The 23,425-nt window shown below is 41.8% G+C and overlaps 1 protein-coding gene and 1 long non-coding RNA gene across 5 annotated transcripts in view; one reads left to right on the top strand and one right to left on the bottom strand.

Moving 5' to 3' along the window:
- The window catches only part of LOC119012493, a 59,842-nt gene that overhangs the window by 9,468 nt on the left and 26,949 nt on the right, over window positions 1-23,425 (bottom strand). For 3 of the 4 annotated variants that reach the window (XR_005072498.1, XR_005072496.1, XR_005072497.1), the window contains exons 3-5: window positions 9,021-9,026; window positions 2,306-2,417; window positions 50-282 (exon numbers count right to left, since the gene is read on the bottom strand). This is a non-coding gene — a long non-coding RNA (uncharacterized LOC119012493). The remainder of the gene's footprint in view (window positions 1-49; window positions 283-2,305; window positions 2,418-9,020; window positions 9,027-23,425) is intronic. The other variant, XR_005072499.1, reaches the window with a different exon arrangement.
- On the top strand, window positions 276-8,866 carry epm2a (EPM2A glucan phosphatase, laforin). The gene is made up of 4 exons (XM_037086381.1): window positions 276-1,282; window positions 2,336-2,510; window positions 5,988-6,232; window positions 7,000-8,866. The coding sequence occupies exons 1-4, from the start codon at window positions 1,036-1,038 to the stop codon at window positions 7,281-7,283; spliced, it is 951 nt and encodes a 316-aa protein (XP_036942276.1). The 5' UTR covers window positions 276-1,035; the 3' UTR covers window positions 7,284-8,866.

The following is a 23,425-nucleotide window of genomic DNA, read 5'->3' as shown; positions in this document are numbered from 1 at the left end:
CTTCAGCGTCACAATCAACAAACTGTTTTCCGCTCATCTTCTCACTCACCACAGGTAGACATCCGACTGACGTGGTTGCTGGCCGAGCAGACCAGTTGTCCTGAGACGTCTTGTCTCAGAGTGATGTTGTTACTGTCTATTTCCAGAGGAGCTGAGCGTCTGTCAGTGTGTGTCCATATGGAGTCCAGCTGTACTGAGGACTGTCCCCTCCCTCAGAGGAGCAGGACACCCTCATCTCTCCCTGGGACAGACACTCAGAGACCAGGACAGAGGACACAGGAGCTGAAGGAAACACACTCATATCACTTTAGATATTGACACGATCTTGCTCATTCTGTCGATACAGATATATAAAGAATAAATATGTAGTTTAGCAATAAAATTAGTCATGTATGTTGGTCAATGTTAATTAATTCCTTGACAAAAAAAAGTTATTTACCTCGAATGTTCAACTTTAGAGTTACAGGCTTAAGTTTGTATCCTTTCAAATCAAAGCTTTTCATAATATATTCACCACCATCAGTCCTGCTCAGGTTAATGATCCTAAATGTTCCATCACTTAGAGTAAATGAGGATCTGGTTTGCATAAAAAAGAAGAAAAATCCATGGCCGTTCTCAGCTTCCGTACTAAAGTACTCATTTTTCAGTAAAACGTTGTTTTTAAGTCACTTTCAGTCACTTCAAACTGTGTAAAAATCTTTTTCAACACTTTTATTTCTTTCCGAGAACAGCCATCTTCTTTTAATGCATTGTTTTCTCGTGATAACGACTTATTATGTCGTAAAAGTATTTACAGTATCGTTGGATTACACCGTTGTGTATAGCGCACTCTGGCGTGGCACGTGAGCAATGCACCATATTCTGACAGAGTGGGACCTCATATTTTGTTGTCCCCTCTTTGCTGTGATTATTTTTAGCCGGCACCGAACAACCTATGGGCCAAACGGACTTCATCCATTTGCTTTAATATTGGTTATATTAACTCTGACCGGCTGTAGCAAACTACTGACATCATACATCTGAAGATTTGGGATCATGTTATTCAGATTTGGTGTCATTCTCACTCCGGAGTCTTCGGACGTGGAGGTGTTTGTGCTAGGCTCCCGTGCAGAAATGGGCCACTGGGACCCGAGCCGAGCCGTGCAGATGAAAGCCTCACAGAAGCTACCGTCGCCGCACGAACCGTGTCTGTGGGTCGGCGACGTGCAGCTGGCGGAGCCGGTCAGAGAGCCGCTGTGGTTCAAATTCGTCAAAAGACTCGGAGGCTCTTTCATATGGGAAGGTACACACGTCAGCACTACGTCATATCTTCTGTATGTGGACGTCACGCATATTCAACGTCGAAGATAATATATATTTGCAAGCAAAATAAGAAAAACACCTCCGCCATGTTTGGTTTATTTTGTGTAATGTGTCATTTCCGCCACGTGGTGGCGGTAAGGTGACGCTTGGCATTTACCCACGCGCACTGGCTTAAGGATGTGAGTACCTGTAGGCCTACATCTCGATTGGACAGTGTTTATATCAGTTATAGAATCAGTTAAGCAAAATACTTTCCTACTGAACATCAAGTTTAATGAGCAGGAATTAGAAATAAAAGTGTCTTTAATGTAAATTTTCTCCGCCACCATCAAAGAAGAGACACATTTTCTTCTTCCGTGTCTCAAACTCAGGAGTATTCCCTCTTTTTTCTTCATAAAACACCAGTGTAATAAACATTTTCATAACACCATGCCATTATAGTCCTGTAACCAAGATTCTAACATTAACCGAACGTGTTGTGGTCGTATAGTGGTAATATTGTGCACGCCTTTTTATAGAGCACCCGGGAATAAGAGCCATTTTCTGTTACATTTACGATATGCATCCAAAAATAAGCTGCAAGCTGGAATTATAGTTTTGCATTTAGTAGCAATATGAGAAACCCACATTTAACATGAGCCTGCCCGCCTACATGAACCTCAGCCGCACACAGTAGATAACTACAAGAACAACTTTGATGCATTAAATATAGACATAGAAAGTGAAATGTAGCTTGCATGCACCCACCGCCAGCTCAGGAGTGATGCCCTGTGGCCCAAAAAGAGTTAGATAAGCTATCAGTGTGAAAGAAGGGGCTGTCAAATGGTGGATACATTTTTTTGAGCATCACAAAGTTTTCTCCACATTAAGGTCCCATGGGGAAAGCTGGAAGGGATGTGACTTCAGCACTCTACAGGCAACAGCTGCCTGCAATTGTTAAGGACAGATATCTTTTTACAAGAGGGCATCAAACATTGTTGTTTTGGTTTTTTTAATCATTAACCTGCAGAGAGGTCGTCTTCTTTGTCACCAGGTAGCGGTCCGAGCCATGACAGGTGCTGCTCATACGATGACAGGAACGTGGTGGATGGGGTGTACTGCCACCCAATTGGTCACTGGATAGAGGAAACGGGACACACAGACGAGATGAAACACACCACCAGTTTTTACTTTGGTGTGGCTGGTCAGAAGGCCATGCATTTCTCCAGGTAACACAGTAAAATGAAATAAAAGCCATCTGCGTCATGTTGTCTTTTTGAAAAGCGAGTAAAACATGACAGTTTCACTTAAAGGTGCAATGCGTACGATTTACACCAAAATGCGAATAAATAACAGCTTTGGCATTATGACATCTATGTGTTGTTTTGCAGAGATATCAACGGACATTTACATGCTAATGGGTTAGCCCCAGCCTATCCTCGTCCAAAGCTCCTGTGCTAGCAGTATACTGCTCACTGCTCTGAGATCACAGTCCCAGCCGCTAGATGCAAGGCTAACTAAGCTAACTGCAGCTACAGTTAGCAGAAGTTAGCAGTTACTCTAGTAGAGAATAGTTTGACTTATATATATATATATATATATATATATATGTATGTATATATATGTTTTAGTTGCTGACTTGCCAGGAGGTAGTTGAGAGGACCTGCTGCACTCAGTGCAAGATTCTATGGGGTGTTTCCTTGGACCAGATTTTTGGTTATAAAACATCAAATTAATCAAAAATACCTTCACATTCAGGTTGCAAGATAGCGTCCTAATCCCATCCATCAGACATTCCTGAAACAAACTGTCAAAGTTCTCATCTTGTATCCTGAGATCCATCGTTTCACTCCCGCTGTAATGTAACGTGACACTTGTTGAAAGCCTTCAGCCTTTCTGATGTGAAATAATTCATTAATAGTTAAAAAAAAAAATTAATGAGGTTCCCCCAGGGCCAGTTTCCATGCTGAAGTGTGATTGTTTCTTAAATGACACTGAGGATCCCATTTGCTCCTCTTCTCTTATCTCCCTTGCTGCTTTTATACCAACAGCCAATCTTCTCAAGGCTTCGCCCTGTTCTGCTCTGTTGTGACGATACATCCGTCAGAGAATATTCTTCGTCTGGACTTCCGTGTCCTGCAAATAGTGCAGGGCAGCTGTGTCACATTGCCCCTTTGTTGATGAAAGTCTCAAAATGTTACCTTCGTCTCTTGCAGGGCAGACAAAAGCCTCGGTCGCCCTCTCATGCCTGACCGCTCCTTTTGTTTTTTAACCTTGCTCCCTCCCGTTTAATTATAATTGCTGTCTGTCACTTGAAAATGACCGTCCTTTCAAAAAGCAGACCACTCGCAGTTGTATCGCCATGGTCTCAACCCTGTTTCTCAGTGAAAAGGAGACGGCATCAGTCAGAATTCACTTTTGTTTTTAAAGCAGCGTATACAGTGAGTGATAGTGACAGTTACTGTGTCTATGAAAGAGCTCGTCACTGTCCTTCTAGTATCAGTCTCTGTCCTATTCACAAGACATTTATGGAGAGAGTGAGTTGTTTGTACCGTAACAGCACAGTCGTTTACACCCTTAGCTAAGCTCTCCCTTAGCTACATGTTCAGGATGTAACTGAGCAAACATACACTCATTTCAACCTACTGTACCCAAGCATGATCCCCCTTCTGTAAGTCATACACTCAGTGCCACGGTGCATCAGGCCCGGAAGAAATTAGCCCGGGACCCCTGAGGCAGTGAGCGCATAACTTGCATAAGAATGAGCCGGCTTGGCTGGTGCCATCAGGTTTTAATTTGTGTCCGAAGACCTTACAAGGCTTATGTCAAGGACCTGTGTTTGGTAGGAAGCTCCGTGCCCTTCTATCGCGCCTATTAATAGCTTTTTAAATTAGTCTTCCAGACCTTGCATCCATGTAGCCCCGAGTATCATACACAGTCACCTCTGCAGTAACTCATTATATGATTCAAAGGGACTTTAACTCACTGTCTAGCAGGTGCCTCGTCTCTCGTGCTCATATTCAGAGAGGAGCAGGCCTGAGGGTTGTATAGCCATTTTGTAATGGGCTTTTATTACTGTCGAAGTGAGCAAGTGAGGTATTTGAACATGTTGAAATGTTTGTTTTTCATTTATGAGTCAGTTTGTATTAGGGCACTCGGGGAGCTTTTCAGGCAATACCGATAACCTGTAGTTTATGCACACCTGAGGGGTAAGAAAGGCTACGATTTAGGAGCAGATGGATGATTTAATGTTCCACAGCTCAAGATGTGTTGATTTAAAACTCCTAAATGTTTTCCCTCCTCTCTGACCAGTAAGGGTACACATGTAATGGGATATGATAATAGAACACAGAAAAAAGGTAACTGTATTTTAGCTTCCAATGAAGATGCCAGACTATGTTTTTAAAGTAACCTTCCCTCTGCATTTGACACAGTTTGACAACAGAGTGCTGCGCCTGCTGTTCTTCTTTTTCTTCTTCTCTGTGTTTATTGGTGGACATATTACCTGTAAAGGTGCATACCACTTCCTACTGAAAAATATTGCAGTGTGTGGATGCCAGTCTTGTTAAGTCAATGAAAGCAATTTCAGATTAAAACTTTGCATCATTGGCTCTGTGTATTCGGGAACATTACCTTTATTGGCAATAATAATATAGCCGATAATTTATCCGCCCAGTATGTATCACGAAAAACAGAGACAAAACAGACATCTATTTCAAAAGTTAACATATATTGTTTAATCTTCAGGTTAAATGACCATTTATGATAAAGAGTTGAATAAAAACAAGAAAACCAGAAAACTAGTTGGTAATGAGAGTCAAACTGTCACTCACACAGGATAGATAATGAAAAAAAAATCTTGAAAAAATTGTACAGTTCACCTTTTCAGGTGCAAGTCCATTAAGTCCATCAATTATATTGATACTGTCTGTGAGTGTAAGATAAAAAAAAACAAGCATATGATCTTCTTTGGCTGCAAAGGGCAGGTGATTCACAAACAGCACAGTTGTTTTTATGTTAAATCAAAGAAAGACAGAGGTCATCTGATAACAGCATGTCCCAGACTTTCATTGGAGCACTACTCTGGGACGTCGCAGATTAACAGCACCCTTCCTCGCTTTTATGTGTCACCTCCTCTGATTGTAGACTTCATGCATGCTAATGAGGACTAAATGGAGTCTGGCTCAGAACATAGTGGTCAGGAAGAAAATTAGCAGGACGAGAGGTCAATAAAAGAAAAAAAAAATCACTGCTATGAGAAATGAAACAGAGGGAGGGGTGAAACCTTTTTGCTTTTCAGTGATTCGCTGAGGTCAGCTTGCTCTTGATCTGTCTGTAAAATGTATCATTTTGCCCAGGAGTAACTTGAAATTCTCTGCTCCTACTTATTGCACTGGCCAGCAGTATTTCTGTCTGCCTATTTCCTTTCTTTCCTTCAGTGTCTGAGACTCTCTTCATGCCCTTATAACCACCTCATCCGACAGTACATTCGTCATCACACTTCTTTACTCTGCGCCTCCGCTTTGGCTCCTTTAAAGCTTTATCTGAACGCTGCTCTTGAAAAGCAGATCCGCTGTGATCCCGTGCAATCCGATAATATTCACCTTTACGTCATCTTTAAGATTTCTCAGTCGTCGCATGCTGTTCATGATAAAATAATGAATAAACAAATTAATGATTAATGAATGTCTGTTGGTTGCCTCCAGGGTACTGCCACGTGTCTGGCTGGGCAGCTGCCCTCGACAGGTGGAACATGTGACTGTAAAGATGAGGCATGAATTGGGAATTACTGCAGTGATGAACTTCCAGACGGAGTGGGACGTGGTAAACAACTCCAGTGGCTGCAGGCGCAACGAAGGGGAGGCCATGACCCCAGAGACCATGATGCATTTGTACAAAGACTGCGGCCTGGCGTACGTGTGGATACCGACACCTGACATGAGCACTGAGGGTGAGGAGGAATTTGTGGGCCTACATGATTAAATTCGGTATTAATAACAGTATTGAGTTAAGGACAGACACAGCTTGGGGCTGTTAGCGGCTCAACATCTTCTTTAAAGACGCTTTGACAGCACGTATACAGCACAGTCTGAGTGCTGTGGCTTTACTCGCTGTGCCAGCCTTCACAGGTGTTTTTCACCTCAGAAAGCCGACTGAACGTTCCATTCACATCTTTCAAAGGTCAGACATCAGCAAGAATGAACGCTTTTGGGAACAGTTTTTAGATCCAGATGAATGCAAAAAGTTTTCTATGATTTGCTGAAATAATAGCCAACCATGAACATAACTCAGCTTCCAACTTTTCTCCTTAACCAGAATGTCATGAATGAATCACCCAGTGCAGTCCTCATCATCAACAGGAGTACCAAAGTTCACAGGCTTTCCGAGTTGTTGTTCTGACCCGAGGGGGCATTCACATGAATTTTTCCAGTCAGGAACTTGTTTTCCGACTTTTCCAACTCCCATGTGACACATTATTGATCCACGGCTGAAAATAATTCCGATCAGTGCACTCTTTACTTCTGATGTTAGTAATGTTTGTTAGAAACCAAAGTACCAAGCTGTTGGAGGTTAATTGCAGAAAATGCAAGTATAAATGTGTAAGCTGTTTTTAAAGCTTACATTTCAGGATTGAAATTGATTGAGTAGCACATACTGGTGGTTGTTTCATAGGATTTACTTAAGCATACTGCGTGTCGTTGTTGTCATCCTCCGCAGGTCGGGCCAGGATGCTTCCCCAGGCTGTATTCTTACTTCACGGTCTCTTGGAGAACGGTCACACCGTCTACGTTCACTGTAACGCTGGAGTCGGCCGGTCGACGGCAGCCGTGTGCGGCCTGCTCATGTATGTCCTCGGCTGGAACCTGAGGAAGGTGCAGTACTTTGTCACAGCCAGGAGGCCAGCGGTGTACATAGACGAGGAGGCTCTAGTCCGGGCTCAGGCGGACTTCCTCCTGAAGTTTGGACAACTGCGATTGTCCATCTCTTCCCCAGACACATGAGAGTGGAAAGCTCCCCCTGACTGGACTTTTAGTGATGATTCCCGATGTTGGTGTGAAAGGTGCCAGAAGGTGAAATAACCTATAGTGAGAAAATGAACCTCTTTCCACTTAAAGCTTATGTACGTAAATGACCCACCTCAGCTGAGTAACTTTCAAGTCTTGTTGATGCCCACGTAACTGGAGAGAGCACTACTGCTCCCATTAATCCTAGTGTGACGTGTTAGCTTTCAACTTCATGAATTACTCTGTGCCATTTAGCTCATGCATTCGCAAAGCAGCCATGTGAAAGGGTGTTTTGGAAAGACCTTTTTTTCTTTCAGCCTTCTATTTTTGTGAGCAATCAGTGAATAGAGTTGACATTTTCAGAACTTCAAGCCCCAAAGCATTGAAGAGCAGTGAATGAGAGGAACAAACAGCAAACAAACATATTAAAAAAGTGAATTTAACAAGGCCAGGGATGTTAATGCAAGGGAGACATTTCACTTTTCAAGGTGAGAGGGAGGCAGGTCACAAACAATGCTGCTCACCTCCATCATGCCACGCTCCTCAGTACAGGATTACTCCATGGTTTGTTATTGCGTGATTGTGAATCTGCTTTTTTTTTTTTTTTTTTCATTTCGGAAGAGAAAAATGATCTTTTCTTTCTTCCTCTTCTTTTGGAGGAAGGTCTTAATGCTGCATGAAAAGAGTGCTCTTTGCCAAAGCAACAAATCAATTCTGAAAACCAAAAAAAAAAAAAAAAAAACGACAAAGCCTCTCCCTCTCTGTTGGTGATGCATTCAGCTCCACGATGTCGAAGAACACGGCTCCGCCCCAGTGATAGCATTTCATCTGTATTTATTTGTCTGACAGATGCTATTCCGACTTGTCTCCTAAATAACAAAACATCTCTGCCAGACCATTTTAATGCATACATAATAAGTTATTATTGGAATACTGTTTGTTGTCAATTTTGAACTCCTTTCTGGACTCATACTGATGACATATTGCTTTCTTGAGATGTGGTGTTTGTGTTGCCTGTGCCTGACTTCTGTAAGTTTGTGGGAGAGGAGAAGATTTGTTTTCCTCATATACCCTCTCATTACTTTTTCACTGAGTCCCTTCAGAAACCAGCACCATATGAGGGAGTCAATAGAGAAAGGGTGGGCAGTAAACTATGCATCTGCGCTATCATTACAGATTTTTCAAACATTCTAAAAATATTCACAAAAACTGAATACAAAATGAGTGAAATGCTTTTTCTTTCTTCTTTTTTTTCAGCGAAGCAGAGTGTGTTAGAAGAAAATGATGTTTGTACAGAACTGTATGTGCGTGGGCACTGTCGCTTACTGGATGCCAATGTAATTGGTAAACATGTTGCATTTGTTCCACTTGGTTATTGTCAGTGATTGACGCTATAAGGTGTTTGTAGTCCACATGAGTTCCAGGACGTGTCAATCACCTCCACCAGTTCCCCCCAGATCCTTGCATTCCAATTAGACTAAGAATTACAGAGCATTTGTAACTGTCAAAGAGATGGCTTTTCATGTTGTCGAAAATTGATTCCATGTAGAATCCACAAATATATCTAAAGTTACACACTGTGCACCTGTGTTGTAACCACTGTTTTGGCGTGCACTGTCCCCGCAAGCCATCAGCTTGTATTTATTTCCTCTGCTCCTTCATTTTATGGACACATTCATCCTGCTGCTTAAGGCGTCACAGGCCCCATTGTTTAAGTTTGCTTCTGCAGCACACCTTCTCCTTCATCTGTTAATGGATCCATCAACTCCAGACTGAATTTCTTTTCCCCTTCTTTTTTAAGTAAATAAATATGTTGGATCTTTTTCCATTAGCCAACTTTTAACCACTGACATGATCTGTGTTTGATGTTAAATCAGAGTCAGGTCCATTAGCAGATACAAGGACAGATAACGTAAACACAAAGTTAAATGAATTTTAAATGAAATAACCCAAAATAATTACGGAATTTTAATTACTTCTGTCTGTCTGTCTGTTCAATAACTGGCAACATCCAAAAAGTTTACAACAATGTTTACTCAAGCTAATGGTACTTAATTTGGTCATTCATCAGGACGCTTCCTCTGGAATGGGAATTCGGCAAACAAGAGTCAAATTAACGTGAATAAAACTTTAATACCCTACGTCATCTGTGAACATTGTGCCTGGGTCAGATCAGGTAGATTTTCAGCAGCAGTGGTGGTTGTTGAATGGTGTATACACCAACAGCAAAGTGAGTTTGAGGGCAGGAACATTTGTGTTTATTTGCATTAATAACACAGAGTTTATCTGCCCCAAACTACCAGATTACTGTGCACCAGTCATAAAATAGCATTAGCAAGCAATGGCACAATTCAGGACAACTCTCTGTGTCGACATTGTAGTACAGAAATACCCCAAACCAGAGTTTAGCTCCGCGGATCCCGGCTACAGTCAGGTTTGTTAACAGGAGTGAAGATTAAGCCACTTTCTTAATTCCAAATGTTTAAAGTGATCTCTGAGCTGTCCTTCCATCAGGCAGATCAGAATCAGGTCTGTGTCTAACCCAGAATCTCCAGCTGGCTTAAGGCAGCTGAGTAGTTGTTTTGATAGAATGCCCCCTAGTGGCACAAGTTGCACTTTTAGACGTTTAAGAGGGACATCCTTTGGGGCGTGTGATTCAGTCACACCATCTAAGCAGAGGGGGCTAGTGGTGACACTGAATTTGTACGAAAGGTGGACAGAAAAAATCATTTTGACAGTCTCTGAATACATTCTGTCATTCATACCCAGAGGTGTGGATTATACTTGAATAAAGACATTCATCATTTAGTCCTCAATTTGGATCTCCTGTATATAAAATACCAAAATTAACATAAGACGGTCACCTATTGTAGATTACAATAACTTTACCGGAGCGATGCTTTTGATTACCATAACCTTGTATTGGTCCAAGGAAAGCAGTTCTTTATTTAATTTTAAATCCTTGTCAACTTGCGTTTGGCGTGTAAAACATTGGAAACGCAGGAAATAGACTGACCCGCTGAACTGAGATTAGAGATGCCATAACTCAACATTTTCATTCACTAATCAAAATCCTTGCTAATCCTTGCTTGGCTGTTAAAGAAACCCCCGCAAGCCAGAGCGAGGCAGGCACGTGGGCAGAGGAGGCTCTTTTTGTTTTGATTCAGTTCAGTACAAGTTCATGACTGTGCCACCGCCTGATATCAAAGAAAATACCAGAGCTGTGCCCAGGATTTACCGGCAAGCTTCCAAAAAAAAAACCCATAACAAAACAAAGCAAAAAAAAACATCAACAGTATATCTCGAATGGAAAATCTGGCCAGCTGTGAAGATTGCATCCCTGTATTGTTAGCAGTGGGAATAATGCCCGTCGGTCTATCAAAGGCAGCAGTTACCCCGGACATCCATCTGCATCCCTGATGGCCTCGAGATCAGCTCTCCGGACAGCGGACGTGACAAACAGGTGCAGAATGTTATTAAAGATCCACCTGAGACTGCAGGCCAATCCACTCATATTAACCCTCTGGAAAATACAAACACAAGGGGAAAGAGTCGGTCCATATCATCATAATAACTGTCCAGCATCTTCTGTTTTAGGATTTACTACGGTTCATGACAGCTATACTTCGTTTTGCTAGTACTACTATTCAAGCCACAGGTGTCTCCATGTCAGTGTCGGTGTTGCCTGCATATCACTGAGAGACATCACTTGTGCAGTGCAGACTCTGATATGAACTGCAGAGTTTTGTAGATATGTTGAATTTGAAGAACTAAAAAATAATGTCTCTCACTCGAAGTAATGACCTGGATACTCAAAACCAGTGGTGGGCAAGTTACTCAGGAAGTGTAATATGCTACTCTTTTCTTATTACCTCATTAAAAAGCATCACGATTGCCCTATCAGGCGCTTCAGTATTTTACATGTCTACAAATTCATCTGGTTAACACTGTGAAATAGTGTAAGAAGTGTAATATTATTACTGATTCTGAAACTGTAATCCCTTATGCTACTTATTCCTTGGGAAAGTAATAATATCCCTTTAATATTTTATTACGTAATGCGTTATTGCCCAATACTGCTCAAGTCAATCCACAAACCTCATGATGAGGGAAGCTTGCACCTACTCATGCTAAGCTAATAAGCAAGCTGAAATTACAGCTGAATTTTGCACTGTGTTTTGCACAAAGCGTGCATCTTCCCTCTGCGTGGGTGAGGATTGTCAAACTGTGCACGGTGGAGTTCATATGATTTTATATTCTGGCTATATTTATTCTCCACCGTCAATTCCACCGGCAGTTTTATCACAAAGCTTTTTTTCAGTCTAACTCCACATCTTGCCAAGGCTCATTTAACGCCCCCCCCTGCTTTATTTTGCATATCTGTGAGATGGATGAGCAGAGCTATTTAAAGTCAGCATGGCGCCCTCACCAGAGACACTTTATTTGTTTACTTTCTGTATTAGATATTATTATCTAAACACACAGCCAGCCAGCCTGTCTATTTCGGCTCTGAAGAGTGAATTGTGTTTTGTCCAATCAGCCTCTGGCCCTCAAAAACGCACAATTGTTTGAACTCTGCCCTCTGAAACATTTACCATTCGTCTTCCACGCAGCTCCGTTAAATTGACCAGACCGCGCTGGTGCGTGCATTCATCAAAGAGAGGGGTAAAGCTTTTTCACCTGCGCAAGACAAACCTGCACAGACGGAGAGCTAGAAAGGATTTATATTCATCACATCAGTCTGAGCACCCCTGGTTAATTTACTTAATAGATTCGGAGTCGAGCCGTACCATTTGCACAGCCTGGGCTCGCTGTGCGCCCTAAAGAAATATCCAGCGATGAAGACATTGCTCTTGACTTTGCTCCCGGGCAGAACTCCAGCCACCCTGGCAGGTACGACTGCAGAAGGAAAAAGTGAAGATATGAGGTTTTGACCGAACGGCTCCAGATTTACAGGCTTATTTCACTGTGTGTGTTTCAGTAGCTTGCACCAGCTGCCAGAGGACATGGGCTTTATACACGCAGTTCAAGAACGTATGAAAATAAAGTATTTGTAACTGAAATTAAAAAAAAATAAAAAATAAAAATGCAGAGAAATCCAGCAGGTGCAGTGCAACACTGATTTGTAATAACATTTGAGATGGCGAGACATAGACCGACTGTGTGAGGCTTGGATAGCATTTTTGTTTTGTTTTTTATGTGCACGCTGTGCAAAAATATGACATCTGTTCCTCCACACACACGCCAGGGACTAGACTTTATTGACATGCATTCGCCGTAGACACGGACAGCATCGTTTTCCAACAAGTTAAAGTGATCTCCACATTCCCACTGCCTCTGTAGTGCTTCAGGAGAGGAGAATGCTCTTGCAGAGAGGCCAGAGCGTGTTGAGCAACTTAAAGTTCATCCACATGCTGAGACCAAGATTTGGCGATAGGAACCGCCAGAAAATCTGCTGGAAGTGTTTTATGTTCTGTTATAAATAACGGACCTTCTCGCGGTTTTTCATTATAGGCTTTCAAGCATTCCATTCGCTGGGTAGTCACTTTTTAATTTTTTTTTTTTTTTTTTTTTTTTTTTATTTATTATAGGATTTGAGAGTCAAGGAGAGGGAGCCGTCACAACATTTGCCAGAGCCAGTTCAGGGGATTATCCAAGTGGCCAACATCTGCTAAGCTGGTCTATTGGCCGACTGAACTTTAATGCATTATTTGCAGTCTGAGTCATTCTACAAGCAGCTAGCGGCAGTGCCCTACTGATATTCAATAATATCCAGCCTTTGTCCCTGAGGGGCCATAACAATGACTCCACTGATGTATGCAGACGTGATATTTCTCCCGCAGACTGTGTGAATACAATCACAACATTGTTTGCTGCTGTAACAAGTGTTCTGCACTCTCAGTTAATGTCTGCTGGTGGGCTTTTGCGTTTCCCTTTTCATCAGGAACCTTATTGAGACTGTTCTGAAGGATGCAGTGCCGCCTTTTCCATTATGTTTTTCTACAATTAGAGATACAAGATAATTTTGTTGGTTTGCAAACCCCTTCATGCTACACAAATTACAAAACATATAGATATGACTACACTACTATAACCACATTGTGCATCTTTTGAATCTGCGTCATGGTTTATGTAAACAGCATCTTCATTTTGAGAATTCGGACACTTGGGAAACACCGTCCATCAACTCTGACTGTGTCTGAGCTCCAAGCATCAATGCTATAAACACAAAGTCCAACTTGGCTCGCCCCGCTGTAGTCCTGCGCTCCGTCGGCCTGGAACACAGTCCGTCTGCCGAGATGCTTGAACAGCTTGATCCGAGATGTTGTGCTGGAGACGGGTCCCTGTGGGAACAGTAGTTTCTGATTTCACGTTATTCGGCCAGTCCCACTTTGTCTATTTACGCCTCTTGTGTCCGGACATTAGCCTTAAACCATGGTGGATTAGAAGAGACACTGGGAAAAGGGAAGCGCAAACCAGGGCCGATGAGAGACAGCTGTGGGGGTAAAGAGAACACTGGGAACACAGGTGTGCAGAGTAGAAAGTGACAACAAGACAAAAGAGAATAGCGAGCTTACTTAAAAAAATGTATTTCCATCTCCCATTAGGCGTGTTAACTCTCTTTTTTGAAAACAAAAAACAAAAAAAAACACCTCAACTCAGCGTGAAAATGCATACCCTGTGTTTTGGCTTAATAAACTAATAGTAATCAACTCAAAAATTAATTGGCTTAATGGTCCAGAGCTCAGTCAGCTGTGGAAGTCATTCTCGTCTAATAATGCTCGTTATCGATCTGAAGAATCTTCTCTGATGAAGGTTCGCTCAGCTGGATCTGAATAAAGCTTCGGCTGATAAATGTAGCCGAGAGCCAACATCTGTCACATGTGAATCTGGAGGACAAGTTGAGACCAGACTAATCCTCATCGCCCGTGCTCCCATTAAATTCACGTCTGAAGTTATTTAAAGTAATGGCACCAGACTGTTGCTGGACGGCGAAGAGATCCTTTAATTTTCACGACGCACCTCCGTGCAATATAGATGATTGCTGGTGGTTTGCAACGATTGCCTCAATTTATGATCCTCGAGCACTCCACTCAATTTGAACACATTACTGTTCATCACGGAGAAAGGAAGAGTGGTGGGTTGAGGGAAAATGAGAAACGGATGAAGTAAGTCATTTGCTTTGACAAGCCGCCACCACAGCAAGTCACCGTGCGACTATACCGACTGGCTTCCTGTAAAAAAAAGAAAAAAAGAAAATCCATTCTGGCTGTCAATACCTCTGTTGTTCTCTCCATCTTCCACACATTCCTGACATTGATCAGTGTCAGCGGGAGAGATTCTGATATGAACGAGGGAGGAGGGGGATACAGAGCCGTTGTGCCACAGTAAATTACAAGAGTGTCGGTGTGTCGCAGGGGAAAAAACATGAGAGCATGAGAGTTGTGTGTTGTGCTCAAAATACTGATGTTTTAATGAACACTCTGTCATGGCGTGTTACTACAGTCTATCAAATCCTGCAGGACCAGCAGGGTTTTTTTTGGTTTTTTTTAATGCTCTGCACAAACAACACTTCACAGGTGGACGCTAGGTTCAGTGACCCGGGACTAATAGAGATATATCCCAGATCAATAAATTCCATCTGTCACCTGGGGCTCCGGTCTGAGGGTTGTGCACAAAGTCTTGTTTGGGATCTGTGTCTCACTCTCATTTATTACCAGAGAAGTTAAGCAAAGATCTGGAGTCCCACTGAGGATGAGGCAAACGTTTGAGGAGTCACTGTATGACTGATTTTGTTTTGTTGCGTGTGCAGGAATCGTCATTATTCATATAACTAAATGTAGCTAATTTAAATGTTTCATCATGAGAATAATCACTCTGCCCTTCTAATATGCATATTATGTTTTTTTTTTTTATTTCATTGTTTTTGAATAACTTAGTTAAATGTGTAGTTTTGTGGCCAGGCCAACAATCAGTCTATTCCTACTTTATACAAAGGTGCTTTCAGCGATACCTTTGACTTCTCCTTCAGATATTGTTCGTTAGAATCATGTTCTGTTTCGAGCCCCCAACAGTGAAATTAAATATTGGCTATCCTTGGCTATTGAAGATCTGTCATTGATTGTTAAAGGAAATAGCTGAAACAAATAAAATGACATTACTCTGTTTGATTAAATCTGTTTGTTCCCAGCAAAAAGCTATGATAATATTACCTACTGAGCTCTGTTCGATATAATGAAAGATTTAATAGCTACTGTTTTTGTTTTCACGAGGACAAATGGAACGTTATTAATGGACCGTAAGAGCGGTTTTGTTTGTTGTGGTCCATTAACTACAACTGTATACTTTCCTGAGACATCTTTGTTTAAACAGACGACTCCAACAGAAAGTCAACAGCAGCTCCTCAGATCCCGTGGCGTCAAGTTTTGATTTGTTCAACCAACATCGTACCTGCGTTGTTCCTCTGTGTTCTAATCTAATTTTGATTGCAATATTAATCAAAAATTGGGCCCCCCTCCCCTGGAATTTTTTTTTTTTTTTTCCCAAAATGATTTACAATGCAAGCTCCCAATGTGGGAGGAAGAAAGCTGCAGAGCCTCATTTCTGAGCCGCGCTGCAGATTTACAGCGTAGTAAATCCGAGCTTCAGATCGCCTAAAATAGCATCATTAAAGCCGTCGGTGGCGGTCCGTCACTTCATCTGAGGTGGATAGGCAGGTTTGACAGTTTGACAAAACAATCACTCACATGTCTATGCACTCCAAATCATGTATAATGCTTTTATCAATTCAGTTCCTTCTTTTGTGAATCCCCTTCCCGATGCGCTAATCCGTCATATTGCTCTGCTGTCATGTGAGGAAAAAAATGGGATCTCTTCATCTGAGATGCGTGTGCGTCTGTACAAACTGTATCCATTTTTGTCATCCTGCTTGAACTAAACGAGAGCGGACAGGTATACATTACTCCATGAAAGGAGCTCGTCTGAAGACGTTTTAGCACGTAATTAAGCCGGCTAGCCTTCAGAGGAGGACGGTAGAGATTGTGTGGTCATGCATGATAAGTGGGCCTGCCCGCCTGGTTTCTTTCCCCGCCGCCTGAATCAGTGATGCCAGATGCCAAAGCTGACAGCTCGGTTAACATGGTAATCATGAGATCAATGAGCACTAAATGATCCAATCAAAGACGTGCCCATCATTTTTAGCACGACTGCAGGGAAACGGTTGTGATACATACAGTGGCTTTTACGTAGACTTTTTGAACATTAACTTGTGTTTGGTTTTAAATACCGCCCTCTGGCTGTAAATGGTAATGGCTTCTGCCTAAAGTCCGAATTAAATGTTCCTAATGCAGAATGTGCGCAGGAAGCTGTCACATTTCCCCAACTTCCCAACCAAAAATAATCAGAAAAAGGAAAACAGAATTCACAGAGGTGCTCAGGTTTCACACACAAATGGGTGGTCGCATAAATTCTCAGGTCAGTATGAACAGTGAAGAAATCAACTGTGCATTTAAATCTTTATATTTTGTGTTGTGTTACGTGTTATGATTTTTTTTTTTTCGTATATTAGTTCAAGGGTAATAAGTTTGACGTGTATGTACAGGTTTTTTCCCTGGCTTAGATGTGCAATTATTGTTGCCCTTTATTGTGGAGACATGAGATGAAGCAGGGGTATCTCAAATAAGCCTGTGCACACCATACCGGATGTTAATATTACTTTTAAGAAAAGCGTTTTCACTCTTTTTGTATAGACAAAAGATCAGCACAATATAACTATGCGGGAGGACAAGATCCCTGCTTTTAGATTTCAGCCACGACTCCATTAATCTCATCAACTTAATCTCTGCGCACACTTCTTCCGAGATCTCATGTTTGAGGAAACTGTAGACTTTAAAGCACAGTCCCTTGTCCCTGAATGTCCTTGTCCAATTACAAATCCCAGAGAGGGCTGCTGCACTTAAGAAAACTGATCCAACATGGCTGCCCTGATGTACAAATATGCCTGCCATGATCACAGAGACCCAGCAGGCCACTCAGGGGAAGGACGGAGGCCTGAAGTGGGTTGACAAGGGACAGAGCGTGACTCTAACCTGCTTCGTCACCCTCCTCACCCTCACACTATTTGACATGGACTCCCTGCCAGAACAGATAACATTAACTACAGAGCGGGGGAACAACCGAGCACAGATGGACTGCTGGAGTCCAACACACACACACACACACACACACACACACACTGCTGCTGACCTCTTTTCTGAATATTCCTACGTGGTCATATGGGAGAGTTGCTGAATAAAGTCTCTGCTTAATTAATCCTCTGTAATTATCCAAGGCAGCTTCCTCAACCGACCAAACCTTTACAATAAACATTAACAAGGTGCTGTTAGTACTGTTTTATGCTAATGCGTTACATATACTACTGTAAGCTTGGGCGTCACCGTGCTTAAAGCCGATGATGTGCATCTTATCATCTTACATGGTATTAGGGCGCTAACAAGATAATGAGTCACTCATCACAAAGCAAATGTAGATTACCCCACCAGCTAATGGACATCTCTGAACCTAATGTGATTCTCGCTCTTTCAAACCTAATACCACACTGGCTTACAGACAATTGAAATGGGGTAATTTCTCACTGCATGTTTGGCAACAACGCAGCCCCCAAAAATTGCTTCACAGAGCTTCTAACCTGCCCAAATTGAAGTCTTTCTGGATGTTGTAAAGAGTAAAAAAAAGCTCTGGTGCTGTCGACGCCATTAAAAGTTCATTCGGTGTGTTTATTGTGTCTCCGGATGATGAATCGGAGCATCATTAATCGGACGGCCCTGTGTGTGTGGGGGGGGATAAGCAGACATATGGCTGCCAGTAGCCCGGACTGCCAGACTCATAAATCAGCAGTGACAACAGATAATGAATGCGGGCCTATCAGAGAAGATTGGTTCGCCCATCTCTATCTCAGTTCTGTGAAGTGACGGTAGGATTCATATTTACAAGAGAATGTGTTCAACATGAACATGTACACAGGCCAGTGTCTAAGGATGAATAAGTGAAGGTCAGGACAGAAATAAATGTTTTAATGTTAATATATGCCTAGCTGCTAGTTTGGCAAGTAAAAATCAATTGACAGCAAAATTAACAGCTGCTCTGTTGCTTTTAGTGGTGCTGGTTCAGGCGTGTATGAGTGGACCAATCAGAGCAGAGTATGTATTCAGAAGGGGGGGCTGGAAGAGACAGGAGCTAAAAAAATTGACAGTATGAGAAAAGTTACTTTCTCAGAAGAAAATAAGGTCTACAGAACTCTGTTTGAGGCTAGAAAGGTGGCAGGGTCTGCCACATACAAAGTAAAACAATATGACATTGTGTTGTCCTTTAAGGTCAGTTTGTTTATTCAGTTTATTCAATGATGAAATTGATGAGTTTGTTTACTTAGGTTTGTTTAGGTATAAAAAAAACAACTGAAGAGCTTTCTCTAATGATTCAAATTTCTTCCCCAAAAACTACATAGTGCACCTTTAAGGCATGTAAATCTATTCTAGCAGTTACCTAAAATAAAAATGGTAACAAAATGTGTCGTTACCTTTTCACCTTACATGTTAATACATCATTAGTAATTATTAATGAATTTCCACCGCAGAAATGAGCATATGTCTCCTTTATTTTTATGTTCTTAAAAAAAATGTTTATTTATATTTATGTCTTCTCATTTAAAATGTTATGAATGTTTAAACAACTTCATTTGGATATAAATAGCTGCAGAGAGACCGAGCTCACATCCTGCTCAGCGTGTTTTGCACTCTCACCGAGTGTCCTGAATTTCTGCTCTCTCTCTCTCTCTCTCTCTCTCTCTCTCTGTCTCTCTCTCTCTCTCTCTCTCTCTGTCTCTCTCTCTCTCTCTCTCTCTCGCTCTCTCTCTCTCTCTCTCTCTCTCTCTCTCTTGCCTTCATTACTGCTCCTTGTCAGCACATCTGGGCCCCACAGCCAGACAGATGGAAAGTAGATGAGGCCTGTCTTTAGTCTGGGGACCAAGCCAGGTGTTCCAAAACTTACTTTCACGAATATATCGGTATGATCAAGTCCCGACAGACATTAGTGGAGGCCTTTGGCAGAGCCTTAGAGGCTCACGTGTCTGATTGGTGAGCCTCAATATGAATGCGAAAGCCTTGAGGCAATATTCAAAAGCAAATTAGTCCTGCAAAGCGGGGTAATATTATAGCACCAGTTGTCATATAATGTTAAGAAAGCTGACACATTAAGTGAGGGAATGTTGGTGAAGTTCATATAGTAGTTAATGAGGCACCTGAAGAGTTTACCTCCGCTGTCAGTTCACTTGCGCCTCGGCTGGTCTGTAATGACTTTGCAAATGAAGCAGTAACAGAAAGAAGTTTGTGCTGTTGGACTTCACCCATCTGTCTTTATCTTCAGAGAACTTTCCATTCCATTCAATGTCAATCTTTCAACCTGAGTCTACGAGCTATCTCCTCCTCATTCCTTCTCTCTCTCTCTCTCACACACACACACACACACACACCCACACACACACACACACACACCCACACACACACACGCTTACACACATGCAGATGCACAAAAAAATTTCACTTGAAATCCCAACCCAAATTATCCTGTAACTCTAGGGGGCTGTGAAACTGCCAAGTTGATGGCAGGGCAGAAGGGGATTGTGGGTAATTTCATGTCACATTTCCAGCAGACTGATGCCTCTTTGGACAGATAATAGCCTACAGCTCCCAGTGACAGAAAAGGCAAAGTCACAGCGAACCCAGTCTTCAAACACTCTACTTCCCCCCCCCATTTCCTTGAAATGATTCCATGTATTATTTCTGAGGGGTGTCGGCAATTTTTCCACATAATTTGCGCAGGCATATGGAAATTGCTTATCCCTCAGAATATTGGCATTATTGGCTTCCTCCAGTCTCTCGGCATTCCCTTAAAACACAAACTGTGTGACATGAGTAACTTAGACAACACACTCATCTTTGCACTTCCTCCATTAATTGGACAGAATGACTTTTACCTTTTGTCACTGCTGTTTCCTTTTATTCTTTATTGTGATGTATTGATGCTAGGTACAAGCCTGTGTGTTTAAAAACATAGGAGAAGCTAACCACGACTCCCAACTCGCATTTGCTGCTATTAATTTAACCAATAAAAATTGGTTCACTGTCAGATTTTAATTTTGGATGGATTTGAAAAGAAGTGTCTGTGTTTTTATAAGTCTCCAACCTTTGATTTGCACCCCTGACAGGCTTTGTCTTCTACAAATGGTTTATAAACGCACACAGACCAAAGTACCTACTGTTCTTTTAGCCAGAACTTTAGTATTCAGTGAAAGAGCTAGCTCATTGTGAAACAACTCACAGGACACAATCAAAGCAAAGGAGAAGCTGCACTGAGTGCAAAGCCGGCTGTAATGAGATGGAAAAGTTGGGTCTAATTACGAATAATGATCTCCGTGGGTTGTTCCTCTACAGGCCATCTTGGCTACTGACATCACAAATCTCATCACAAGTTAATATTGTCTTGTTTTAGATGTGTAAACTTTCAATTTGACATTGAGTCAAGTGCACAATAAGATAAACAGAGGAAATGTATCCAATAGACAATCTAAATGTCCATAATTGCTTGATAAAGCTGCAATATGTAAGAAGTGACCACCTCCAGAATTCATACTCCAAATTTCACAATAGTGGGCAGCATATCACCAAGACAACCACTATCTACTGCTGGTACCTGTACCTCCACAGTTAGCTGAAGTTAAAACTGTTGGCGTTTACCTGTCTGAAGTAGGTGCACAAGCTCGACAGTGTGATGAGGGTGTGAATCTTGTCTTGTCAAATCCATTTGGGATCTCAGGGCTTCTGGAGACGAGTTGTATTGAGCCTTTTTATGTTTTTTTTGGTTGTGCCTTTTACTTTTAAAATGAGTCTCCATCCTCTTCAGTTGTTTAGAAGAATGCTAGAAACGCTGTTTTGCTGAGAAGTTCCAGAAATGTTTTGTGAACTTTTCGAAACTTCACCTGACTGTCCATTGGCATGGGGATGAGCAAATAATGACCAAGTTCTCATTTTAGGATGAACTTCACCTTTAATATTAATGTGAAACAGAACATGAACTCTTTGCTGGCTGTATATTCCACCTTCCTAACCTCACCTGTAGCTATATTTCTGCTATATATTACTAAAAATGCCAGTCTAGTACATGTTTTCACGTTGCCAGCTGTCACAGAATGTCAATCACTGACGGAAAATCGCTGACTATTCATGTCATAGTACGAAACAGGGTTGCACCACCTGTTTCTCCTCTTGGTCTCTGAATAAAACTCCACTATTTTTAGATTCTACCATCCCCCTATACAGCCTCCTCTTATTCTCAGTCTCTTTCTATAGTCTTTTTGCAAATTGCTCAGGTGAAACAGTAGAGTTTGTAATCTAATCTGAGCCCCCCGACTGCCTGACAATGAACCGTACTCTATTCTACCACCTTCACGTTCCCTCTCATCCTGCGCCTTTATCCCTACACTACTCATCCATTTGTCTCATCATTCTTTTCCTCATCCGGTATACTTCCACCTTTTGTCCCACTTTCAAATCAGCCAGTTCTGTTATTTGGTAGACATCATACCCCTCTGCACTGCCTGGCTGGTAACGTGTCATTTAAAAAGCTCTATCTTCTAAATAAACGGATGATTTATAATGTCTATTAGTAAGGAAAGAGGAGGACTCAAAGAAAAACACAAAACCGGCGCGTTCCTCATTGACTGCCAGCGTCGACAACGCTGCCTCATTGTTTTGTGTCTGCTGTTAATTTAGTTTGGCATCTTCACAGGTAGAAAATTGGAAAAGATTTGGGTCCGTGCTTCAGTGGGCACAATAAATGGCGCTTCCTCGCACACAAGCAGATGCAGTCGAAAACTAACCCCGACACCGCTTCATTCAAACCCCCTCGAACCCTCCCGACACGTTGAAGCATTTTACTCTTTGGCATGAAGGTGGCTATGACATTCACAATCTCATTTTGCCAAGAAGAACAGAATTGTTTTCCCGCTTGCTCACTGGGATGGAGGACAAGGCAATGATTAAAGGGAGCCAAAATTAATGCAAAATAAGGACAAGGTTAAAAACACTGGTTTCAGGGGGCCTTGGCAGGGAGCTAACGTTTCAACCAGATAACATTAACATTAGCCTACTTAGGAGATAAGATATTAAGTATTTGTTGGGGTCAGTGTCTAAATATCAATACTTGGTCAGATGAGAAAGGCTTCTGTGCGGGTTCAGAGCTCCTGTGCAACACCACACTGGTGCTCAGAGCTCCTAGTCCGGACCGCTAGATGCACGGCTAACCAAGCTATCTGGCTAAGAGCAACTGCAGTTACCTGAGTAAGGTGCCGCCTCATTTGCGTTCAGTATGAGTTTAAAAGGTATATATAACACCTTTAAGTATGATTTACAGCTATGAAAAGCTAATTTGCATTTTGGAGGCAATGCAGTACTTTTTACATCACTATAGTCATTTCACACCTTTAGTTACTAGTTACTTGATGTATCAGAAATCAAACCAGCACAATTTAAGATTCATTTATTTTACCAATTGGATAACAAAAATCAAAAGATTTAGGCCAATGCTCTGTTGACCTAGTACATAAATACATGTAGTCTAAATATATGTAAAGTATAATTTACTTACACTTTTTATTACTTTTACTTTAACTGAAGTATGACTTTTGGGTACTTTTCACTGGGGGTCAGTGTGGGGGAATAATAAGCCAACCCTTTAAGTATTCGCTTTGTTCAAAGTAAGCGTAAAGAACAAAGTAAGCAAAATGGTGCAATTGGTAGCACCAGTCTAATCACAAGTTAATTAACTGCTAAGAAAATGTCCTCATCGCTGCATCCCTTGTTTCAATCTGCACTGCTTTTCCTATGCAGGGGGGAAAGAATGACAAAGGGAAATGCAGAGGTCTACAGTTTACATTATTGGGCCTTGTGTTCTGAAAACCAACCATCATTTTGATACTGCTTGACAAGTAAAAAAAACAATAAACAAATAGACAGTCCTCATTTTAAGGCACGGTTGTCTTTTCTCAGAAGATGTGTCACGCACCAAGGTTTTTATGGCGTTTTGTA

The sequence above is a fragment of the Acanthopagrus latus genome, chromosome 22 (genome assembly GCF_904848185.1).
Source record: "Acanthopagrus latus isolate v.2019 chromosome 22, fAcaLat1.1, whole genome shotgun sequence".
NCBI classification, from domain to species: Eukaryota; Metazoa; Chordata; class Actinopteri; order Spariformes; family Sparidae; genus Acanthopagrus; species Acanthopagrus latus.
This window is presented reverse-complemented; position numbering and strand designations above follow the sequence as displayed.

What these genes read in the sequence shown, in the direction of transcription:
- epm2a (XM_037086381.1), top strand. Translation starts at nt 1,036, where the DNA reads ATGTTATTCAGATTTGGTGTCATTCTCACTCCGGAGTCTTCGGACGTG. An exon ending in AGGCTCTTTCATATGGGAAG is followed by an intron (nt 1,283 to 2,335) that starts GTACACACGTCA and finishes CTTTGTCACCAG; the next exon opens with GTAGCGGTCCGAGCCATGAC. An exon ending in AAGGCCATGCATTTCTCCAG is followed by an intron (nt 2,511 to 5,987) that starts GTAACACAGTAA and finishes GGTTGCCTCCAG; the next exon opens with GGTACTGCCACGTGTCTGGC.